The 26,001-nt window shown below is 38.5% G+C and overlaps 1 protein-coding gene across 13 annotated transcripts in view; it reads left to right on the plus strand.

Annotated features, from left to right (window-relative positions):
* Window positions 1–26,001, plus strand: part of KAT6B (lysine acetyltransferase 6B) — a 182,732-nt gene that overhangs the window by 126,604 nt on the left and 30,127 nt on the right. For 11 of the 13 annotated variants that reach the window (XM_055536455.1, XM_055536452.1, XM_055536435.1 and 8 more), the window contains 9 exons: window positions 1,058–1,173; window positions 1,419–1,500; window positions 3,912–4,044; window positions 6,971–7,902; window positions 8,897–9,018; window positions 11,006–11,121; window positions 13,087–13,228; window positions 16,399–16,560; window positions 19,719–19,812. In XM_055536455.1, coding sequence (XP_055392430.1) covers window positions 1,058–1,173; window positions 1,419–1,500; window positions 3,912–4,044; window positions 6,971–7,902; window positions 8,897–9,018; window positions 11,006–11,121; window positions 13,087–13,228; window positions 16,399–16,560; window positions 19,719–19,812 — 1,899 coding nt within the window. The remainder of the gene's footprint in view (window positions 1–1,057; window positions 1,174–1,418; window positions 1,501–3,911; window positions 4,045–6,970; window positions 7,903–8,896; window positions 9,019–11,005; window positions 11,122–13,086; window positions 13,229–16,398; window positions 16,561–19,718; window positions 19,813–26,001) is intronic. The other 2 variants (XM_055536465.1, XM_055536466.1) reach the window with 2 other exon arrangements.

Raw genomic sequence — 26,001 nt, forward strand, 5'->3', positions numbered from 1 at the left:
CAGTGTAGCCTGGCTGACTTTCTTAAGTGGTGCTATCCCTTGGGGTCTCCAGTTTTCCTGTGTGAGGTGAGAGCTGCTAGATGAAAAGTGTGTCCAAAACAGGGTGGAAAAGCTGAACTCTCAGAAAAATGTGGGATGCTTGCTAAGGGTATGCTTCTTGGCGTGTTTTGTGTAGCCTGGACTTTGCAACTTCTTAACTCCCAAATTCACTGTTTCTATTCCTGCTTACAGAGCTTCCCAGATGACTCAGTGGTAAAGAATCTGCCTGCCAAGCAGGATACCCAGGTTCGATCCCTGGGTTGCAAAGATCCCCTGGAGAAGGAAATGGCAACCCACTCCAGTATTCTTGCCTGGAAAATCCCATGGACAGAGGAGACTGGTGAGCTACAGTCAGTGGGGTCGCAAAGAGTCAGACGTGACTTAGCGACTTAAACAACAGCTCCCACTTACAGATTTTAAATTCAGGAACCCGGGGCAAGATGGCAATAGTGTCTTCTTTGTATACCCCAGCAATGGGATAGTCTTTGTATACTCCTGAGTTTTTTTCTTTTTTTGCATTTGTTCATTGTATTATGTTAAGCAGCATCAGATTTTTATTTAGTTAACTGTTGTTTTATGTTTTATGATTTCATTACACACAGAAAGTAGGAATCATTTGAACTTCAGCACTCTCCTCACAGGCCAGCAGGCCAGAAAGCTTTGGGGTAGATGGTGGTTGATGAAGAGGGCAAGGGCAAGAGATTTAACAGAAGGCACAGGTATGAGAACATGATCTGAGCATACATCATCTTCAAGTTCTCCAAGACTTGTGATTAGAATTGGTGTAGAATTTTCCAGGTTTCTCTTAGGGAAAACATTTGTACAGTCACTCTGTCACATATTGGTGCTAGGGGGAAGGGCAGAAGGGAAAATATAATTTGGAATCTTTTATTTTTTTCATAGTTTCAAGTTCCTAGGGTTCTTTGGCTGACATCATCACTATCTATTAAATACTAGTGAGTTTAAAAAATTGAAGGCACCATTCCCATAAAGCAGTTTATTTTTTTTATTCTTATAGGACACCCATCCTGTTTGAAATTTTGTCCTGAATTAACAACAAATGTCAAGGCCTTACGGTGGCAGTGCATCGAATGCAAGACGTGCAGCGCATGCAGAATCCAAGGCAAAAATGCAGTAAGTACGGCTCTCAGTATCCACCTCCAGGTAAATTGTTAGCTTTCAGTGTTAAGGCTTTTCATTTTTGTAGATTGCTGCTATTTTCTTTTTTTAAGTGTTTAGGAACGTGTGATACCAAATTTCAATAGGGATCGTGGTGCCGCTTTATCATATTTTATTATTGTTAACCAGATAACAAAAGAATTTGTGGCCTTTTACAGTTGATTTCAGTCTCAATTAGTCTCTAATATGCTACATTACAGGATAATATGCTTTTCTGTGACTCCTGTGATAGAGGATTCCATATGGAGTGCTGTGATCCCCCACTTTCCAGAATGCCAAAAGGTGAACCTTTAAACCTATTAAAAAATGTGCTTTATTAGGTACACATTAGCCTAGTTCTAATGTTTGACAGCTCAGGAGTATACAGGTTCTTTAAGCATTTTTTCATCCCTCCCACCTTCCTTATACTTGTGGGTTTAGTACAGGTTGTGAGCAGAGAAGTGTAAAAGTTTATAATTTGGGGGTAATGTATATAATAAATACTGTAATTCGGACACAGGACTAAAAAGATCATTCTTCTCTTAAAACCACTCCCCATTAGAATAAATTTAGACTAGGTAGGTCAAGAGTTTAGAGTTTTCTCCATGTTGTTCAGTAGAGTGTTCAGAGGTAAAACATTACCTGTTTTTGATGATGGTGATAATGATGACCCCAAAAAAGTCCTATAAGAGGAGCCATTACCATTTTCTTGGCCGTTGATTGATAATCTTGAACATGAAGATCTGAACCATCTTACATGGGTATATCCATATAGAATATGGATTTTCTTCTCTGTTTATTGAGTAGTCAGCCAAGTTTAGCCTTCTTTTTCTCATATGATAGTATATTGAACATTATAAATAACTCTGCCTTCTTATTACAAAGTTTATACATTTTCATTGTGAAAAATTTAGAAAATACCGATTGACAAAAAGGAATGGAAAGAATAATCAATTAGAAATTCCTTCCCTGCCCCACCCACCCTTTTAAAAATAAATGGAAAATTCTGTACATGTTTATGGTTTTTCCCTCTTGACAATAGATTCTCATATTCCCACATCATTAAATATTCTCCCAAAGATAGTTTTTAATGAGTGTGAAGAACTCTGTAGTATATAGAGCCGAGATTATAAACATGATGACTGTGGGCCACAGAAGTGTTTTATTGAGACTTCTCTTAACTGTGTGACAGAAGATCTGGTACTGTATTTAAAGATTTTTGGATTTGAAATTGCCAGCGCTCCATTCTGCCTCAGTCTCACTGCTACCTGTTGCTTTACATTCCAGCTTGCTTCAGTCACATATATTATACCTGGGTGGTTCCTGAACATAACTGATTTTGCAATCCCATATTAAAAAAAAAAAAAAATTTAACCAGTCTCATCTAGTGAATATTACAAATATTTCCAATTTTTTCATCAACAATTATTGCCTTAAGATATATTCCTCAGGGAGGAATTTCTGGATTGAAGGCTATGTCCATGAAAGGTCATGTCAGTTTTCAGGCCAGCCAGCAGTGTATGAGAATACCTGTTTCCCTGTATGATGATCAACACTCACCATTACTATATTTCATTGAATCTAAGACACATATTTTTAAGAAACATTTTAACATCTTTGAAATCAGATGCATCTTGTAGTCATAAATAGCTTAGATTCAATGTAATACAGTGTTACTGTTTAAAATTTTTACCAGTTAGATAATAGAAAAAATATGTCTGATAATTATTTTCTTTAGTGAAATTGAACATTTTTTTGTGTTTGGTTATTGGCTGTTTGTATATCATCTTGTAAAGCACCTGTTTTTATCCATTAATCATTTTTCTATTAGGGGTTTTCACCTTTTTCTTACTGACTTGCAGAAGCTCTTTATATTTTCATGTAATCAAATCCATGAATCTTTTCTTTATGGCTTCAGTCTCAAGTGTCAGTCATGCTTAAATTATGTAAAATAGCCATGTTTTTTTCCTGGTGCTTATAACATTTAATTTTGTCACATAATATTCATCTGCCTAGAATTTGTGTTTATAAAAGATAGGAAGTAATTATTTTCCTTCCAGATAGACATCTATTTGTTCTAGCACCCCTTTCTGAATCATTTCATCCTTTCCCCACTGATTTGAAATATGACTGTTATGATATGCTAAACCTCTCCGTTGTTCTGGCCTTTTAGTTCTTATCCATTGACCTGCTTCCATATGCCACACTTCAAATTATTGTAGCTCCACAGTACTTAAACGTTTAAGTTTTCATTTTAAAAACTATATGTTAGAATTATAACTTATTTAGTATAGAAAATTCCCAAAAAGAGATGATAAAACAAGTATTTTTTTCCTAGAAGTTCCAGTTGACTTAAAAATGTTCCGATTGACTTAAAAATGTCTCCCTTAAATCCAAAAATATATAATATCTGACAAGACTGGGTTTTCACGTGTGTGTACGTGGTGGAGGGAGGCTTGGTGACATGTTGGGCAAAACCTTACTGGAAGACTTCTCAGATGGGTCAGCCCTCTGCTCTCATCACCTTGACCCTGGGAAAACTGACCTTTAGTGACAGCTTCCTGAGCAGAATGACAAAAGGGAACGATCCACCTTCTAGGGTAAAGTTCTGCATACAGGCATCCTTGGGCAGCTTATTACAGCTGCAGTTTATATTTCATCTCGCTCCTAAAATGAAACATTAAAATATTTTTCTCATATATATATTAATTCAGGGATGTGGATTTGCCAAGTCTGCAGACCAAAGAAAAAGGGAAGAAAACTACTTCATGAGAAAGCTGCACAAATAAAACGACGATATGCAAAACCCATTGGACGACCGAAAAATAAATTAAAGCAACGATTGTTGTAGGTTGAGATCTTATAAAAAAAATCTTTTATGTTGTGCTTTAAAATACAGTTGATTGTAACCCCCTTAGATCCCATTAACTTTTTAGCATCATTTTTACAAACTCAAGGGATGAGGAATATTTCTTCTTTTGCATAAGCTGTAGAAATCTTTTTGAAAATAACATTTAAAATTACAGTTGGCATTTTGAGGTCTTCTGTTGCCAGTATCTGTGATGCTTAGTGACATTTTTCAAGCAGCAGGACAGAAGCAGAATATAAGAATTGGAAACACTCATTGTGCCTACCTTATTACTGGCTGAGCATTAAAAGAGCTTAATTATATAAATATTTTTATAGGAATTTTTAAAACAAGAGAGGGATTTGTTCACATCTATAATGACTCTCTTTTGTTACCCCAGATAACATTTTAGAAAAATACTTGTTTCTGGTGCTAATGTAGTATTACAACTTTTTAAGATCCCTTTTATGAAATAGAAGCTTCTGAGAAATCTGCAAATGACTGTCCTAATGTTTGCCTCCAGAGAGTTAGACAGGACCATTTGGTATGTGCACATGTATACAAACATATAGACAAAATAATATATTTGCAGTAGCATGCAGTTCTATTGGATTGGCCAAAAAATTCATTTGGGTTATTGCATACCATCTTAGGGAAGATCCAAACGATATACTTTTTGGCCAACCCAATGCTATGTTAGCCCCATTTCCTCTAGCCTGTGGCCATGTGGTTGCCATTAAAGCCAAATAGAACATTTAGCTGGAATTACTGGAGAAGTCGAGAAAAGAGTTGTAATGAGTGTGTTTGTTTTTTTAACCCATGTAGAATATAGAACTGAATATCAGCATTAGGTAAGGTGTTTAGAAATGAAATCTGTAGACTTGCATATCTGAAGCAGCTGTCTGTAAGACCATTGCCTTTCTCTTTGGGCTTAGTGAAAGGGTCATTGTGATGTAGAAATGAACAGGAACTCTACACACAGTGAACAAACACCAGGTGTCTTACTTGCTTACTCTCCCCTCTCCCTTAGTTTTATCTGGAGCAATTCATTTTATTATTACCTGGTCTCAGGAAAACAGGATCCTCCTGCACTTTTATCTCCCAAAGGAGAAGTAGAAAACGCATGCTCCTTTCTCGAGTGTTTTGTGAAACTTTATGAAAATCTTCTAACTGGTGGCTATTCTAATATGGAATTTGTATTAATTTGTAGAGGCAAACATGAAACATATTCATGAATAAAATCTTTCATATTAGCATCACTTGAAGTAGGAATTACGTGTTTTTGCGTTCATCCAGTGTTAAGCATTGTTCTTGAAATGGGACTGTATCCTCAGGGCCCAATTTAAAAAACTGAATTAGGATATAAACTTTCTAAACAAAGGACACAGCTGAAAATTACATCTGGCACCAATCCTAACTTTTTGTTTGTCCAAAATTGTCCTTTGAGCTTAGGAATTTTTAAGACAGTCTGGGGAGTTTTCCTTTTTACATGCTTTATAAGCATATTATCCTTTCTGGGCAATCGATTCCAGATACAGTCCAAATGTAACATTCTGATGCAAAACGTTTTATCCTGGATGAGTTGTTTACTGGTGACTGTCACGGTGACACTCGAGATCTCCAGCTCTAACCTGATTTGGCTGACTCGGTGGCGTTGGGCGAAGCTCTTGGCGGTTGAGCTGCTTCAGATGGGCCTTAGTAGCTTGCTCCATTGACCTACGCCAGCCTCCCCTTTAGAGCGACTGCTGAAATTGTTCATCAAATCTCTATGTACAGGATAACCACTAAACTATGCTCTTCTTTTTGTAATTACTTAAGATATTTTTATAATTTAAGATCATATCATTTTCAGGCTTCCATTTCTTCATTACTAGCCGTCAGCTCAACTGATAATTTTTAAGGTCCGTTCTCGGGCCCCAGCACTGCCGTAATTCACATGCACATGTTTCTGTTGTATAAAATTCTGCTGCAAAACGGGTGGCTTTCCGAGCCCTAGCCTGAGGCGAAGGCAGGCAGCTGCCGTTCCTGTAGGCAGCTGTGCTAGCAGAGTGACCTCCAGTCTCCGTTGAGCACACAGCTGTATGAGCAGAACCAGCATCACAGGAACTGAAATAGCAGTCAGAACCATTGTGTAAAGATTCTGATGCCAGGTGTCTGATAATGACCATGGTAAATGTGCTGCTTCTCCACCAGACTTTCCATGTCATGTCTGACCCGCTGTAGCTTTTCTTTAACCATTTCTTCAGTTTTTTGCTATTGTTGTCCTTTTTTCAGCAATATTTTATGCTGCAATTAATTGTCTCCTCTACTTAGAGAGTATTATTGGTTATCTTATCATCCTAAGCATAAAATTCTAAGAGGAAGAGGGTATTTTTTTAATGTTTTCTTTAAAAAAAAAAACAACAAACTAATTTATAGATAATAACTAAATTCTGTTTCTATAAATTTTCCATTGGAGTTAAAATTGCTTCTAACTAGAGATAAGTTTCTTCTTGCACTTCGAGATAATACTTATGACTTCTTTCCTTTAATACTTTTTTTTTAAAAGGCATTTCAGAAAATCACAATTATGTATAATGACACAAGGGGTAACATTTTTTTATTTAATTATAATGAAACCATTGGGTGATTTTTTAATCTCCTCAAAAATTTTCTTACTCATAATCCCCTTGGGTCCACATGATTCTTCCAGTACCTGTTGGACAGGCCCTAGGAGAATCATGACTTGCTAGCGTAGTGGCTGCAACCTGTTTCAACAGAGAAAAGCACCTCAGTGAAGGCACACACACAAGCAGGGCTTTAGGGTCACAATTCAGTTTTTTAAGTTTAAGCCCGTTGACTGCATCTAGTTGCTATAAACTTGTGTTAGATACCTTTATAATTTTATTATTAAATGCTGATACTATTCTCTAAATTTTTGCCTAGGTCTGTAACCAGTGATGAAGGATCCATGAATGCATTCACAGGAAGGGGGTCACCTGGTAGGGGTCAAAAGACTAAAGTCTGTACCACACCTTCATCCGGTCATGCTGCATCTGGGAAGGACTCAAGCAGCAGATTGGCTGTTACAGACCCCACTCGGCCTGGTGCCACCACCAAAATCACCACCACCTCCACCTACATTTCTGCCTCTACACTTAAAGTTAACAAGAAAACCAAAGGGCTCATTGATGGCCTTACTAAGTTTTTTACACCATCACCTGATGGTCGCAGATCACGAGGTGAAATAATAGACTTTTCAAAGCACTATCGTCCAAGGAAAAAGGTCTCTCAGAAACAGCCATGCACTTCTCATGTGTTGGCTCCAGGTACCACACAAAAGCTAAAACCTCCACTTTCTTCACTCCCACCCCCGACCCCCGTCTCTGGTCAGAGCCCCAGCTCACAAAAGTCCAGCACTTCTGTTTCTTCTACCTCTCCTCAGAGTTCCTCCAGCCAGTCCAGCGTGCCCTCCTTTAGCAGTCTTACTAATAACAGCCAGCTGAAGGCACTCTTTGACGGACTCTCTCATATCTATACCACTCAGGGACAGTCTCGCCAAAAGGGACACCCAAGTTATGCACCGCCTAAACGTATGCGTCGTAAAACCGAATTCCCTCTCACAGCAAAATCTAAAGCCCATTTCTTTGGAAAAAGAGATATTAGAAGTAGGTTTATTTCTCACTCCTCCTCCTCTAGCTGGGGGATGGCTAGAGGGCGTATTTTTAAAGCAATTGCTCACTTCAAGCGAACAACTTTCCTTAAAAAGCACAGGATGCTAGGCAGGTTAAAATATAAAGTGACCCCTCAGATGGGGACCCCCTCACCAGGGAAGGGGAGCTTGACAGACGGAAGGATTAAACCTGATCAGGATGATGGTAAGCAAAAGGTCAAAGCTCCAACCAAACCTGCGTCCCGTCCCTTTCTCCCCAACCCCCGGAAAAAAAGAATCAATCAATTCCTATTTGTCACATAGGTCTTAGCTATTTCTCTTGTTCTCAACTTCACTTTCATACAGAAGCAGCGAAACTTTGACCTTTTTCTAATGCTGACTAAACCTCCAAAACATTGTTTTTTCAACTAATACTCTCCCACTCTGGTGATTTCCTTCCATTTGTAGTGACACTAGGGCCCCCCAGATGCCGTCATAGCGTTGCTTATGGCGCTGTGGTCCCGCATGAGCAGCCCCTGTCGCGCTTCCGCCACGCTCTCCCCGCGCCACCTCTCCAGCCACAGCGCTGTGTGGCCGCGTGCTGTCCGCGCTTCCGGCAGGGCGGATGTCAGCTCCTTGTTTCCCTCTGTCCATTGCTTTCTCATGACAAAGTTCATCCTGCTTCCTTCTCAGCGGAGCCTGATCTGTGATTCTGTGACGTGTGCTTTTTTGGATGTGAGTGTGTCTGTGTGTGTATTCACCTCAGGGAGAAAACTGATTTCATGATTTCATTTAACAAATTGGCCCGTTACATTTGGTATCCTTTATATAAAACAAAAGCCAAACTATGTGTCATTGGGACAGAATGATAGATTTTATTGTCTCAAACATGATCATGGGAATTCTATACCTAGACATTGATATGCCTTCTAATCTTGGTTGAAAACTATGATTTTGCTTTGTATTGCTCTTACTTTCCTGCGTTTGTTTACTGAAGCTATAAGAAGATGACAGTGATAATTCAAATAATTTGGGTACGGCAGGGAAAAGGTACTGCTGGATCTATGAGTAGCGCTTAGACGTAAAAGCTTATAAAGCTTTAAAAAAAATAAAATTCCCTATTTGCCCGCTGTGCTAATTTGGTACCATTTTGGTAATTATATGGTGGTTATTCATGATGCAAGTCAGTAAATACACTTTCTGCTGGTTTTAAATGACAGATACGGAAATCAAAATAAGCATCAAACAGGAAAGTACAGATATAAATGTGATTGGAAACAAGGATACCGTTACTGAAGAGGATTTGGATGTTTTCAAGCAGGCCCAGGAACTGTCTTGGGAGGTAAGGCCAGGACACTGTATTCCAGAAACTAAGATAATATATGACTTTTGTATCTGACTACTGTGAAATTAACTGCCTTGATTTTATAAAGAATCCCCTTCAAAATCCTTTGTGGTTCTTTAACTGCTACCATCATTTCTGTTGACTGTACATTCAAAAGTACTGTCTTTGAGTTGTCTTCACTCTCACAAGTTGGTAATGGCTCAGCTGGTCTCACAAAATAGGCGAGAGTAGCAGTTGTTGTGGCAGATTTTGAAAAATGCTCCTGGTGGCTCAGCAGATAAAGCATCTGCCTGCAGTGCAGGAGACCCAGGTTCGATCCCTGGGTTGGGAAGATCCCCTAGAGAAGGAAATGGCAACCCACTCCAGTATTCTTGCCTGGAGAATCCCATGGACAGAGGAGCCTGGCGGGCTACAGTCCATGGGGTCCCAAAGAGTCGGACACGACTGAGCGACTTCACTTTCACTTTCTAGGGGTAAAGGAATAGATTTCTGATTATTCTTGCTCAAATTAAAAAAATAGCCCTTTTAAATAGTTCACTGAAAGAAGAAATCACTTTTAAATTGACCGGTGCTTCTTCCAGCTCAGGTGGCCAACAATACGAAAAACGTCTCCTGATTTTAACTCCTGGGCATTGGTGAAGACAATATTGTGTTGCATGATCAGTTGTAATTACTTTTATTTTCAATGTCCAGTAATTTCTTTTAAATGATTTCCCTAAGATAGTAACTCTATTTAGCTTATTTTCACCAAAATGTTGAAAGGAAGGGCTGTTGGACTTGTCAGAAACAAATTTATTATGGATTGTGAGTTTTTCTGTTAGTAGACCACATTTAGCAGCCGACTCATTGGAAAAGACTGATGCTGAGAATAATTGAAGGTAAAAGTAGATGAGGGCGGCCTAAGATGAGATGGTTAGATAGCATCGCTGACTCAGTGGATATAAATTTGAGCAAACTCCGGGAGATAGTGAAAGACAGGGAACCCTTGCATGCTGCAGTCCATTGGGTCACAAAGAGTTGGACACGATTTAGCAGCTGAACAAGACCACATTTTCAGGGCACGATATTTATGGATCGATTACCTGCTCTACCTCACTTCCTTTTGTGGGGAGTAGGGGTCTGTCTGAAGGCTCTTGAGCTTTAGTTTTAGTAGAAACCACTTGGACTAAGTACTTGTGCTTATTTCTCTTTGAGGGGCCATTGGATATTTCCATTCCTCATTCTGCATTCTTTGTAGTGTTTTTCCCTTTGGCTAAGATAAAATATATCCCATCCCCTCACCACCACCCACCCACCCACCCCCCGCCCGCCAGTCACTGAGATTTGAAGTCCTTAAATATTACCACTTTGGGAGATTGTATCTGGCATTCATATTTAAACATGATGAACAGCAAGCAATTACCTGAAAGTTACTGCTAAACCTAAAGCCTGTTCTATCCAACCCAGTAACCCTGGCTTTTCCATTCAAGAACATGTCTTGGCTGTGTCAGGCACTGGGCTAGATCCTGGAAATGTCCCGATGAATCAGGCAGGCAAAGTTCTAACCTCCTGCATGAGTGTAAAAGGAGATGGGTGTCAGACTGCAAATTTCAAATTGGTTATTTAATTACAGTTGGGGTAAATGTTACTTGGTGGAGAAATAGGAACTGTTCACAGTGTGACAGCGTGTAAAAGCCGCATCATCTTAGAATTTCCTCAGATTTAATACACTGTAGCAGATTATTGACTGTTCATAGACATTTGTATGTTTTAACAGGTACTCACTTTTTTCCTATATTGGTAATACTGTTTCTTAAGAGTTTATATATGAATATGATACAAAGTTGACTGTTGTTTCCCAAGAGCCTATAATGTTTTTTTCAACAACATGAAAATTCACAATTATGGTTAGCGTTGGTAGATTTTCATATCCACTGGTGAAAGAACCATAGTGTAAGTGAAGAAATCCTCTTCTGAGACCTCTATTTTGTTTTCTTTCTGACAGAAAATAGAGTGTGAAAGTGGAGTAGAAGACTGTGGCCGGTACCCTTCTGTAATAGAATTTGGGAAATATGAAATCCAAACCTGGTACTCCTCGCCTTACCCACAGGAATATGCAAGGTAATGGAATAAGCCTGGCGGGTGTGCAGACTTGACGTCTCACACGTAGGAAGGAGCCCTCTAAAACTGAAATTAGGTGATTTTTTTTTAAGACGTAAATTTTGAGTGTCAATTTCAGGTGTTTCCAAAACTTATTACGTTTGTCAGCACCTTCTTATAGCAGTCATTGTTCTCGATAAACACCTTATACTCCTTAGTTACACCAGTGTTGTGAATTTCGTCTTTTAACTTTCAGTCCATTTTTTTTTCTCTCTTGATTAACTGGAGAAATATTGTTTATGTAAGAAACCAAATCAAGAATAAAAAAATGTAGCCATTGTAAAGTATTTGGTAGTTTCTTCTTGGTTGCCTTTTGCATTTTCCTAATTAGGCCTGTTAGTTTTATCTCGTGATTTCTGGCATTTTATTGTCAAGTATTCTTTTTTTTTTTTTTTTTTTTAACATAAATTAGAACAAAAGACCTGGAGGAGGAATTGGCAACCCACTCCAGTATTCTTGTCTGGAGAATCCCATGGACAGAGGAGCTTGGTGGGCTACAGTCCACGGGGTCGCGAGAGTCAGACACAACTAAAGCGGCTTAGCACTTAGCACGGGTAGCAAGAGAAGGGAATGTGGAAGAAAATAGATGGGAGTGGGTAGTCTTCAGAGGTTCTTCCCCAAGTCTTGACTTTTAGAGCCATCTGTGACTAACTTGCTAAAAATGAAGAGAAAATAATGGTACTAGGATTTTATTTTGTCCTGAACTAAGATTAGCTGTGAAATTGTCTTGAATTAATGTATCTAAAAATGGGTGTTTTGTGAACAGGTTTTTTTTTTTTCCTTCAGGTATGTCAGGGCATACTTCATTAGTATCTTCTCAAATGCTTTAGCCTGCAAAGTTTGGTAATCACAAATTTACTTTTCTTCTAGAATAGATATCACCCTTTTCTCTTTCTCATGGGCATCTGCCCAGTCATCTAACTGGAGAAAATGGGGAGGATTTCTAGAAGTTAAGTGGGAGACTAAGAGTCAGGGGTTTTGGTTTCTCCTCCCAGTTTACATTGCTCAGCTCCATGTTCCTAAACAGTTTTTGAAAACACCAAACACCAATGAGCTTTTATATGTATGGATAATCGTAAGTCATGTTGTTCTGAGAGCTTTGGATAAATTTTGTATATGAATCCAAGATTTGAGATTTCTATGATGAGTCTGTCTAGTTCTCCCCAAAACCCTTCTCCCCATGTTTATATCCCAAAGCCCTTGAGAACGCTTCCAGGCATTCTCTTGTAAATACAAGCAGCGTCCACCTAAGCACGACAGGGCACTGGTTAACAAAATGGTGTCATTTCTAAGGAGGAGAAAAACTCAGCAGACGTGAGAAAGCTGATTGTCTAATGTTACTCAGAGTCAGTGGAATTGGTAGGAACAGATAAGGTCATTTGACTTGACTGCATTTAGTGCTTTAGATTGTGTATAACTGATAGTAACCTTAAAGTTACCTCATCCATAAGAAATGGAGACAGCTAAATTCTAGGACTTCCCTGTCTTATAAGTACACAGATCACTTTAAAAATAATGAGTTCACTTCTCTCTGAAAAGATTTGTTATTGTTACACCACTGATTATATGTAATATTGAAATCATGACATTAAGTGTGAAATTTGAAAACTATACATGGATGACAGGATGCCATTGTTTTTAGAGTCATAGTTCCAAGTCTGAAAACCTTTTTTCTGTAGGACATTTCTAAGGAAAGAAATGATTTGTTTGCGCAGTAAAGACAGCAAATACTATTAGATTGAAAAATAATGTAAAGTTTGTACATTCTGTCTACTACTGGCTTTCTTTTTCCTTTTTTAAACTACTTCTTTCAAATACTATTATACCGCCTTTGTGTGGCTTAGAGAGAATTGAACAATGTTTAATATTGCCCCCTGAAAGGAATAACCAATCAGATTATATTCTTTGGTTTTGAAATTTCAACAGATTACCAAAGCTTTACCTGTGTGAATTCTGTCTTAAATATATGAAAAGTAAAAATATTTTATTAAGACACTCAAAGAAATGTGGATGGTTTCATCCTCCAGCAAATGAAATTTACCGAAGGAAAGACCTTTCAGTATTTGAGGTAAGCATGTGTAAATAAAAAACTCAGCATTAGAAACCTGGTGCTTCTAATTGTTGACTATGTACTGATTTGTTCATAGAAGGTACAATGTTTATTCAATTTTGGCACTGAAATTCAGACTGCTTTTTCAAATATCTCCATATTGTGAAGTGTTTTTCTAACCATGTTAAGCAACCTTTGAGATTGATGATGAATTCCTACTTCATCACATTAACTTTTTTGTCTTCTCCCAAATCCCTGTCTGCACCAGATATATTCACCAGTGAATTTATGATCTCCTTAGCTCTTTGTAAATTCTACTCTCTTTGGCAGGAGAAATTAGCTTTGTTCAGCAGCTCCAGCCAGTGTCTGGCAGGTGCTCACTCTTCCAGGGAATTGAGCAGCTGTACATATCTCCTCAATACACAACCACCTGTGTTTCCATCCACTTCTTGGCAGGGTGGATAATCCTTTTGGTGAGACCTCAGCAGATGTTGGGACTCCCTCCCTTCCCAATCTGGGTAGGTGGCCACCCCTGGAGAACTCTGCTGTTCACAGGAACCCCTTGTGGCCATGTGTCTGTTATTGTGTGTTCTTGAAGACATGTTGTGTTTTCAGAATTGATTTAGTAGCAGAAGATCTTTGCCAGTACATCGTTTTATTGTTTGATCATGTTTTGTTGTCAGTTTCAGGGATCCAGCTTAGCTGAGTTACTTGTTCCTTGAAGAGTCCATGCCTTTCTTTGCTATTATTGCCTATTCACAGGCTTTCTCGGTTCTCTCACTCTGGTTGACCACTTCCATCACCGTGCCTTATTATCCTTTCTGTTACACATTTCAGTCATTGAGTTCATTCCTGAGTGCTCAGAACAAGCCTTCCCTGCACAGCAGATATGAGCTCCTCTTTCTCCAAAATAGTTTTACTTTAGGGTTCTCTTTTCGGAGTTGTTCAGGTTAGAAATTTATTATTCTACCTCCACATTTCTCTATAATTCTGGTCTGTAATGTCTTGCATTGAATTTCATGTAGGGGAGGGTCATGCCTAGGTTTCTCTCATGGATCAGGCTCCCTGTCTCAGACAGTCTTGGGCCCATTGCTTTTTCCCAAGACTCACCAGAGAACACATGTATTGTGTCTTATGATCTTTCTGAAGCCCCTCCTCCTGGTTAAATCAGGCTGTCTAGGCAGGCTTGAAGGGAGAAGGGTTTTGTTGCTGGGAAGATTTGATGTGTTAGTTCTTCCTAAACGTGAGGCACAAGGTTTCTCACCCTGGGGACTGTTTACGTTTTGGGCTGGATGATTCTTTGGTATAGGGGGCATTGTAGGATGTTCAGCAGCATCCCTGGCCTGTACCCACTAAATGCCAGTAGCACCAAACCCCCTCCAGTCAGAATATCCAGACAGCCAATGTCTCTTGAAGGACAAAATCACCCACAGTGAGAACCACTGGGCTAAAGGGAAAGGCAGATGCCAGTTGCTGTCCTGTTGTTCATCCCGGGATGCTAACAGGCCAGCCCCAACCAGTTGAGACAACAGAGCTGTTCTCAGTTGAAGCTTAATTAATGAATGTCACAAGTTCAACTGAACTGTTGGCTCCTTCCTTGATGCCTTGGAAGCTTTCTTCTAACCAAAATAAAATGAAAATCAGTGTCTCATTGTTTCTCAAAGGATAGAACACATTGTTGGCTTTAAGTAATTGTTAAATAAATCAGCATAACTCTGCCAGAGGGGGTGAACCTCTCATAAATCCAGGAAAAGTCTTCTCAGGGTAAGAGAATCAATCTTGTTAGGCTAATGAGAATGCTCTAATTCAGGGTAGGTACTTTGGGACCATACATAGATAAGAAGGGAAAAATCAGAAGCAGATCTGTAAATTTTTTATTCATAAAAATAATTGAAGGAATTGGATTGGATAAGTGCCAAGGTCCCTATTTTAGAATCTGAGTTAATACTAAGAGTATAGCATGTGGGAAACTTTTGTCTTTGCAGTATCCTTAGTAACTTATAAAATTAATGAATAATAATCACAGATTACTACTTTCCTATCTTTTCTATATCCCTCTTGAAAGCGTGTCAGTTTAGACCTTTCACAACTGGTAAGACTTTTCAGCATTGTCATCGCTCTGTTTTTCTGGTTCAGGGATACATACATCTCTGTCTTTCTTTTTTGTAATATACTACCATTTCCAAAAGGACCGTACTCCCAAAAACTTCCTTTAATTAAAGAGAGAATTGTATCCTCTGTGCCTGTTGCCCATATTTGATCATGTTGCCATGTGTGGGACCTAGGTATCATCCAAGGGAAATGGTTATATGAAGTCTAAAAATAATCTGTGCATTATGAGAACTGGTATGGTCCACAGGAGACTCAAGAACGATCAAGTTCATTGTCCAAGAGCTCTGGTTAGCAAATATCCATTTCCCGTAAGAAAAGTGCTAGGGAAATTCTTCTTGAATCTGCTGTGCTTTCTGTTTTCAACAAGTAACTACATTTGATCAACGAAATTGGCATCTGTGCCTCGCCTCCTGTCTGTAACCATCAGTATCACAGCTTGATTCTTTTATTTTGAAGAGAAGTAGACTGTAATCATGGTACTTACTGTAGGTTAAAATTCATCTCACTTTCTCTGTAAGTATTCCCAACATAGAAATTTTATCTTTTCCAATTATATTTAAAATGATGCTTGGGATAAAACCAAAATGGAAGCCTCTTTTGTGCATCCACGTTTCTGAGGAATCAGAATAATATAGTTTGTTTTATTTTTATGTGAAGCCCTTTGGAAACAACATAAAGTTTAACTGACTCAAGCAGCATTTTGATTGGTTTATGTTTCTTTAATTCAGGTTTACTTGGTTCAAATAGAGAAGGCATGCCTAATCATTTTTTTAGTTGTAATAAATAGTAAATAAAAATTACTCCTTTGTTAGCAACGTGTGGCCTTTCTTCAGGAAGTGTAAAGAGAAATTTAAGCTGCCTTAAATTTACCCCAATTTAAGAGAAAAGGTGGAATTCTGATTTGCCAAATGACAGCTATTTTCTGGTAAACTTTCTTGGTTAATGGAGTGTGTTAATTGTTTAGTTTGGGATTTGAAAAAAAAAGTATATGCTTTCCAAAATACCATATAAAAGAAACAGTTTTATATTGAGTGGTATTTTTATGTTAAATAATGTTGTCTGTTTCTCTTTGCTAGGTTGATGGGAATATGAGCAAAATTTATTGCCAAAACCTTTGCTTGTTAGCCAAGCTCTTCCTGGACCACAAAACATTGTATTATGATGTCGAGCCATTCCTTTTTTATGTCCTTACAAAAAATGATGAAAAGGGCTGTCATCTGGTTGGATACTTCTCTAAGGTAAAACAAGAGCCAGTATGACCTTCATTTTCTTTTTCAGAATGTTTTTGGTAGAGTCCAATTCTTCAAACAGGGCCTTTTTATGACTCTAATTTGAATAAATGACATGTTTCTGAAAAGCTCAGATTCTTATTCAGAGCTCATTAAGAAAAACACACACACAAAAACCATGAGCATTGTGCCTAGGAAGTGTGTGAAAGACCTCAGCGCTGTTTGCTGTGTTGACAGCATTCATGTAATGTTATAATTGCTGCCTTGCAGACCACCTAGCATCTTTCATTTTCTAAATTTTAAGCTTAGTTCCCCTTTCCCCCTAAGTGGTATCAACATGAAGGTTCCAGTATAATGTAGCATGTAAAAGATAATTCTCTTTTCTCCTTGTTGCATTCCCTCTGTGGTCTTCAGTATCTCAGTGAGTTGGAACATTGGCATTTGGACAGTTAAGCTGATATAATGGCTGGTTTTACTCTTTCGTCTCTTACTCTCTGTGCTATTGTTTTAAGATCTGAAGTAGCCTCCTCTTTAGAAAGCCAAAGTATCTCCAGCTATTAATATAGGGGAGCCCTTGACATATTGAGTGGCTGTAGTTTGTCTTTTTCACCTGGTTCAGAGCAATTATCTCACATTCTTCTGTTTAAAGGCTTCTGAGATACATTAACTTGTATGCAATAAAAGGAATCTGAGTTTGGAGATATTTATCAGGCTAACCTTAAATTTTCTTAGGTATTTAGGAAATAGTTTAATATGCCAGAATGGTAATTATAAGATTTCTAGGGCAGAATATAAATGCTCCAAATCCTATAGCCTATTTATTTTATGATATATGTTTACATATTAGGTGATAAATGAATTTTAATTAATCTACTGTTGCATAATGGAACACCTAATGGAATTGTCGTTTTCATGGAAGGTCAAAACTTTGCATACAGAAGTTTTTCTAAATTTAAGAAACAACCCAGAGACCAAAAACAAAAATAGGAATAAGTGACAGCACTCATGGGAAACAGCCTCACCATTTTAATCCATGTATTTGGTAAAGCTCTAAAATGAAAAAGAAGACTGTTAACTTTTATAGGTTACAGATGATAGAGAATTAATACAAGGGAAAGCAATAGCTAGGAAATTTATATAATTTATAGAACATTTTACCTTCTGTATAGATGTGTCCAAAGAATTTAAAAGAATTTTTAATTTTTTCTCCAAAGAGTTAAAAAGAATAATGGTCATGACTGTCCTTTCTGTTTGAAAATGGTGTTTCTTTAAATCTGTCTGCATTTTAAAACAAATAGTGATGCCCATTGACATTGTTCTGCCTTATGTTGAGTTGACCTCTAGGTCTTCGGTTCACAGTAACTCTTGGGGTTTGAGTCTTCTCTTTGTCACAGGGCGCCCAACATTTTTATTTGCGTGCATGGTCAGTCATGTCTGACTCTTTTCAACCCCATGAAGTATAGGGTGCCAGGCTCTGCTGTCCATGGAATTTTCTAGGCAACAATACTGGAGTGGGTTGCCATTTTCTTCGCCAAACATTTCACTTAGAACAAGCTAAACTTTTTTCATTTTGTCACGGTTTCTTTTATAGTATGGCAGCAACTGCTGTCATTTCTTACCATACTCGGAATATTAAAATATCCTTTGCAAGTGCAGTAAAACAAAATCTAAAAAACAGCCATGTTAAAAGACTAGATGCAAATTAAGCCATATTCTAACATCTCAGTTGGAGTTTAAAGGACTGTGGCCCTTTGAGATGAAACCAAATTCTAGATGTTATAGCCAAAGGATGGCTGAGATGACCTAGAAAAGTTTAGTGTCAATCATTACATGCATATATCTTTCTAAGCATGATGACTCAAAACAGGAAGGAAAGAGGGAGCAGTTGTTTCGAGTTTAGCTGTGGTAACATGTGTTTAAAGGCAGGGGGCAAGCATGGGGGGAAAGGACCACTTTTGGGTTAGATTTCCAAAAATATCATACGGGTAAAAATAGTTTGGAATAGAGAAAAGACTTGTGTCAAGGATGAATCCTTTATCTCAGAGTACCCCTCATTTTAGATAAGTGACCCATTTGTCTGACTTTGCAAAACAAACTAATTATTTGAATCTTTGCCGTGGATGTACACATCCAGGGATGGGACCATCCAGTTTCTTACGAAATTTGACATACATTATTTCTTACTTGTCATTTCTTGGAGACTCCACAGACAGCTCCAAATGTGCAAAAGTTGGGAGCACATCTTTTTCACAAAAAAATCTTTAATGCTGCCTTGTAGTGTTTTTTCCTCCACCATTTCCTGTGATCTTTCAAATAGGTTCATTAAAGATCTGGGTGTTCCAAAGTAATTCTTTGATGTGGTTAGTACCATTTGTGGTTAATCTAATTTGTGGTTTATAGTTGGCCAGAGCATTCACAACCTCAAAAGCCTTTTCCAGGTCTTCTCTGTGTAGGTTTTGGCGGCTTCTATGTACTGTGAAGAAAATGTTGCTGCTCTGATGCCATAGCCCATGAACATTGCAGATTTTCCCTGAACTACAGGAACCATTTCCACTATATTCTCTCCAGTCTTGCTCCTGGTTTCAGACTGTTGGTAATATGTTGGCCTCACTTTGGTTTGGAGGCTTGGGGATTTCTTCTTGCTGTTGTCTTTTTTGTTTTGTTGTCCTTCTTTGAAATATAGATTATTTCTCCAGCATCTTACTTTGACTGTTTATTCATAAGAGAAATGTATTGTGCAAGTCTTCCCACACAGACACTTTTAGTTTCACTGTGGCCTTTAACAAGGTGTTCTTAACTGATCCCGCTGGGTGACTCTCTGGATCTTCCCCCACCCCCTCTGCCCATCTCCCAGGTTGTTTGAGCATAGAAAACCTTTCTTCGATACTGTGCTGTTTCATTTGACTCACATTTCCTTGGATTCTTTATTCATATTTCATGGTGCTGACTTTCAAGAATAAAGATGTAATTGAGAGGCATGCCTGGAGTGCATAGTTTGTTGTTAGCTGATAGTTTGATTGATTAAGATGGTCGAATTATTCTGCTTGATCCTGACCTAACACGTCGGCTCACCTCAGTGGACCGTGGTATATGGACAGCGGCAGGTGCAGGGAGTTGCCCGCTTTAGCAGCACTCTGACATACTTGATCTGTTTCTCCTTCCCTCAGGAAAAGCTTTGCCAGCAGAAGTATAATGTCTCCTGCATAATGATCATGCCCCAGCACCAAAGGCAAGGATTTGGACGGTTTCTCATTGATTTCAGTAAGTGAAGTACTGTATTTACTTTCATGATCCAGGGAGCTGATGGCTATTAAAGGAGAGCAGTACTTAAAACTTTATTTAACCTACTTTGTTGTTTTTATCAACAGATAATGGGTTTTCTACTTATATTTACATAGGTTAGAAAATCTTCCTCAAGTGAAAAATGTATTGCTGCTCACTACTGTACTCTAGGAAATTGAGACCCCATCTCTCGCAATGTCACCAGCTCACAAAGCCATTACCCTGAATGAACCGGCAGAATTACATTCCATTCTGTGAGGCTCATGCTCATTAGCACCAAAAGAGGCAATTATTTGTGATTAAAGCCAGAGGAAGTGTTATTTAAAAGGATTTTCAGCTTTCTGAAATTCTGCCTATAATCTTGTGCAGTACAGAGCAGAAACAGGGATTTTTCTGTTTAGAAAAACAATTCTTTAGGTAGCCTATCCTTGGAGCCTCTCTAGTAGAAATAAATATCTTGTTTTGTTAATTTCCCTTGTCTATTACAGAAATTACTATGGAAATGTTTGTATTTAGAGGTTGCCCAAGTAATACTTTTTATACACATTGTATCTGCTGAGTCTCCTCGATGAAAATCGGAATACTACTTTAAAGTATGCATAAAATAATGTTTAAAGAAAGTTGGTTGTTTTTTTCCTCCTTTGTTTATATTAGATTGGATGTGTAAATACAGTATTAAGGCTGCATTTGGAGATTTTATTCAAACTATCCAGATAACAGGAAGACCAGGTATCTCATGATAGTAATCACTTCTGACCATGTGAAAATCTGTCACTAGGAACTGTGTGCTTCTTCATTACCAGAGTTAAACTGAAAGAAGGAAAACACAGCAAATCATGTAATCTTCATAAGGTACATCAGATGCAAAACCAAAATGTAAATATACTCAAGGAAAACCACGAAGTGACATGTTGAGTCTAAAGCTATATTATTAGATGTTGAAATATGAAATTTGGGGTGTAAAATATAACTATACAGCAGTGTTGGGCTGATTTGTATAATGTATTGACATTGAAAGATGGTATTCTTCTTTGAAGTATTTTAGTTGATTATTTTTATATTTTCAGATGATATTTCTAGTCATTAATTCATTACCTTAGTCTTACTCTTCTTTCTTGATCTAGTTATCCCACGAAAGGTCATCTTACCAGAAGGTCACCATTTTATTTTACAGCCCCAGTTGTAATGTGTTCCTCAGGCAAATCCAGTTGTTTTATTTTGGAGCTTTTTGTGGCCACTGTTCACAAGTTGTCCCTAATAATTTTGGGTATGCCTCGCAGCCGTTTGAGCCTTGAATTTTGGATAGCATTTGCATGCTTACAGAGTAAGGCAGGCTACTTAGTTCAGTATTCGTGATCTTCCAACAGCTAGTTCCAGCCTCTCTTTGGGGGCTTTTTCATGTATTATGTTGTATATTAACCTCCATTTCCTCAAATACTTTGAGCAGGTTCCCATATTTCCATTGTCTGTGCCGGGCCTTCCTTAAATGACCACTTCCTCCTTTTCTAGCCTCAGTCTATTCAAAATCCTACCCATTGTTAAGAACTGGCTCAAGAACCTCCTTTTTATTTTTTTCTTAATTGGAGGATAATTGCTTTACAATGTTGTGTTAGTTTCTTCTGCACAACCACTAAATCTGCTGTAAGTATACACATATCCACTCCCTTTTGAGCTTCCAGCCTCTTCTTTTTGATCCCATCTCCCAGAATTACATCCTGTTTTTTTCTTGGCTTTATATCTCCACAGTGTAGCACTTAGATGCAATTCATTCTTTTGTAGTAATTATTTGATACAAGTGTCATGCTTCCAGCTTGCTCTAAGCTCCTTGGATGCCTTCTTTTTATTCAGCAGGGCAGAGCACTCAGTATTCTGCATTAGATGTATTTTTGCTCATTTGAATGGAATCTCCAAAGTGATACGGTCACTGCCCATGATGATTGTCTACCTAAAGTTTAAAAGGAACTGGTACTTACCAGGTAAAAATGCAAGTCTCTAAATATAGTAGCCACTTATTTGTTCAGCATGGTCTGGTACTGAGGCCTTCTGCATAAAATAATCCAGGAACACATGCCAAATCTATATGTTAACCATTTTAGTGAAAACTGTACTAGAGTCTACTCTGTTCTTTAAAACAACTAGGGAACACAGTGGAATCTATCTGGATGGCTCAAAGCCATCATGATGAATGCCATCCATTAGGGTGCAGCCAGGCAATGCAGTGCTAAAAGGTGTCATTTTAGATTTTCTCTTTCATGTACCCTTGGCATCACTGCACTGGAGTGGGTTAAGAAGTATGGTGAATGACTTGAATAAAGCTGAAAGGGGATTGGTGCTGTTTCTTCAGAGAAGAGGAGATCAGGGGAAGAATTTTATAGCCCTCAAAGAAAATGGGGACTAGTATAAACCAAACAAATTCAATTTAAAACCAAAAAATAATTCCTTGGCTGCACACGTTTTAAAGAAGATAGAGTAGGCTGCTGCCAAAATTGATAGCCTCTCCTCGTTTGGAGTTACTTAAAATAATAGTAGATAAATATCTTTCTATGATGATTAGATCCAGTCTTTTGCAGAAGGAGGAGATAAACCCCATGACCTCGCATAATCCTTATCGACCTTATAATTCAGAACTCAGGGCAAAACAGATAACCGGAGTTACAGGTTTTCTAAAATCTGCTCAGTTTTTTTTTAAGGAACCTTTTAAGGGTTAAATTTATTTTATCTCTACTTGTACATGAGCCTGAGGGTCTTGTGGTCTGGGCAGGTATTTTGAGTAATTTAAAGAAGGTTGTAAGGCATGAAATCTCTATTTGGTTTATAATAACTACTGGTTCAGGAAGCTAAAACAAGACACCAGTAGAAGGAAAGCTGTTCACTGCCCAGCTGCCCACTGGCACACAGAAATATAGACATGGGCACAAAATGATGAGTGAATATAAAGAACCGTGACTCTAAAGCTCTGAACACTATTCTCAACAGATGGCATGGTCATCCCAGGACCAAATGCTGTCCTTGGAATAACGTTACCGTGTGTGTCTTCCTAGGACAGCTTGTCTGGGATGTGTCAGAGCAGGGCTTCCCCAGAGGTCATTTGCAGATTGGCCCAAGTGACTAAGGGCACCTACTCCCAGTCTGCTCAAAGCCAACTCATAGGTTTGTAACTCTGCCCAAAAGTTCAGTCAGAAGTGGATAGCAGAAGGAGTGACTTGTCATGGGTTGAAGCTGATACTCTATTTCTCTTTCTCTCCTGCTTTCTAAGATTTCCCTCTCTCCCTCAGTTAGAGAATTTCAAAGTCCTCCCCTTCTCTGTGTCCACACACATACGTATACAACTCTCCATCCACACCAGGCATCTCACAACTCCAGAGAAGGCCCCTTCCCTCAAAACTTCTGTGATTCCTGCTTCCAGGTCTCCCAGGGTGAGGCAGTAGCGTGTCCCTGCCAGGCTGTGCCCTGTCCCTGCTGCCAGAGCCCCCCAGCAGTGCCTTTCCAGCTTACTGCTCTCCCTTCAATTTTGAAGTACTCTCAGACTTAGAGGAAAGTTCCCATGTACTCCACCCCAGACCCCCAGATACTGACATTCTGTCACATTTGCTTTATTATTCTCAGTCTTCCTCATGCTCCCTCCCATCCCCTCTGTCATTCTGTATTTCTTTTCCAGAATCATTTGAGAGTAAATTACAGAGCTGTTGCACCTTTACCCTTACCATTTCAGTGTGTTCTTCCTTAAAAAAAAAAAAATGCTTTCATACAAAACCATAAATTATCAAAACCAAGAAATTAATGTTGATTCAGCATTATCTGTTATCTAATCTACCTGTCTTGTTCAAATTTCAAATGTTGCCAGTTTTCACTTATGTCCTTTCGGGGGTGGGGGGGCGGATTTTTTTCCCCAGTCCAGGATCGCATGTTGAATTATTATATCTCTTGAGTTATTTGGAATAACACCTTAGTCATTTTTTGTTTTGTTTTGTTCTTACCTTGACATTTTTGAAGTATACAAACCATTTTTTTACACATTGTCCCTCAGTTTGGGCTCGTTTGATGTTTCCTCATGAGTAGATTGGAGTTCTCGATGTTTTGGCAGCAAGACACAGAAGTGATGCTGGGTCCTCCCGAGCACCTCCCAGCAGGATCACATGATCATTTCTTTGTCCCGTTACTGGTGTAGGATGGTGCCTTTCAGATTTCTTCACTATAGAATAACATTTTTCCCTTTGTAATCAGTAATATCCTAGTAAGAAATACTTTGGAATTATGTAAATATCCTGTTTCTCATCCAATTTTCACCTACTTTTAGTGTTTATTTATGATTCTTATCTAAAACAGTTATTACTTTGGTAGTTACCAGATAATGATTTTTAAAGTCCCAATGTATCATCTACTTACTTGTTGATATTTGCTGTAAGGAAAGTGAGTGACAGTGAAAGTTGGTCAGTTGTGTCTGACTCTTTGTGGCCCTTCCTTTGTGACTCTTCCATGGACTATATGGTCCATGAAATTCTCCAGGCCAGAATACTGGAATGGGTAGCTGTTCCCTTCTTCCCAACCCAGGGAACAAACCCAGGTCTCCTGCACTGCGAGCAGATTCTTTACCAGCTGAGCAGCCAGGGAAGCCCAGAGCTTCCTTTATTAATTTTTTAGTTAAATAATCACTTCATTTATCTCATTATTCTTTAATTTATATAATTATGGACTACTTAATGAATTTTTATTTTATTCTATGGATTATAACCTGTAGCTGCCATTATTTATTTTGATATTCAGATTGCCCCAGATTTATTCTGTGCAAACTGCTTCAGACTGGTGCCTGTGTCCTTCTGACACGTCTGATCCTTCCTTACTTTCTGGTACAACAAACATGATGTGCCAGATTCATCTTACTCTCTCTCTGACCCAGCCCTGGAATCACACATTTCTATTTAAAAAGTCTTTAATTCTTTATGGTGAAAAACAATGTAAAAACCAAGATCTGAGCACTTAGGTGTCCATACTGCTACTGGGTGTCACTGCTTCTAGGGCCTCTCAAGGAGGAAGAGCCAGGAAAGAAGAGAGAGATGTTTATGTGTGTGTGTGTATGTATACACACACACATCCCTGTTATGAGTTCACTGAGCTTTGCATTCAGGTCAACACCTCTGCAGAGTTTTTGTCTATCCTTCCGTATTATTGTGTTTGCAGCTCTCTTGTAGTGAGAAACCTGACTTCTATTACCTACAGTATATTTATTAATGTGCTTAGTCCTAGAATACACATTAAATCATTTTAGGATTGCTAATCACATCTCTGTATAAAACAGACTTTCTAATGAGAGGTCAGTATCTGTATATAGTTCTTCATGACTTTACCTGAGTACAACTGTTTTCAAATGTTAAGAATATAGAACAACATGATTTTCAAAGTTGAAACTGAATGAAAGGGTATACTCAAAGAAGTGTTACTCCTTCCTCAGTCCCATTCCTGAGCCTTTCCTGCAGGTCACCAATCTTACTAGTTTCTGTTTATCCTTTGATTGTTTCCTTTGGTACAAATACTTACAAATACAGTGATAATCTGCTGTATATACTTTCACTTGTTAGGACTGTGCTTGGTGGGGCAATGGATGGGCAGTGACGAACTGTGTTTTACTTAGGCCCGCAGAGCCAAAACCCTGCCTGGGGAGCAGGATACAAAACCCAGGCTCCTGTGCTGACCCAGGAGAGACCCAGGGAAACAGCTGATTCAGCAGTAGGTTGCAGAACATTGTTCCAGGTAGTGGTGAAACAGGCTGGCAAAAGCACGTACTTGTGTGTTTTTGTAAATGCGTTTATCTGATTCTAAACTGGATGATGAAGAAGGATGAGAGAAGATTCATTTCTTATCTCTTCATTCAACCTTGTCGATTGGGAAACCCTAGTCTACATTCAGCTAAACAGAAGCAAGAGAAATGAAGACACAGCTCTTGCTGGGTGGTTAATTAAGTTCACTGAGGAGACATCAATTGTTGGACAGTATGTTTTTACAATAGATACTGAGAGCTCGTGGCATGAGAAGTTAAAGTGAACACATTCAGGCTGAGGAAAGAGCATATTCAAAAGTGTGAGCATGTACAGAATCGTGTTAGATATTTAGGTAACAACAAAAGAAACTCCAGGTAGATTAAAGACTTAGAGATTAACAACAAAAAGAACA

The sequence above is a fragment of the Bubalus kerabau genome, chromosome 1 (assembly GCF_029407905.1).
Source record: "Bubalus kerabau isolate K-KA32 ecotype Philippines breed swamp buffalo chromosome 1, PCC_UOA_SB_1v2, whole genome shotgun sequence".
NCBI lineage: Eukaryota > Metazoa > Chordata > Mammalia > Artiodactyla > Bovidae > Bubalus > Bubalus kerabau.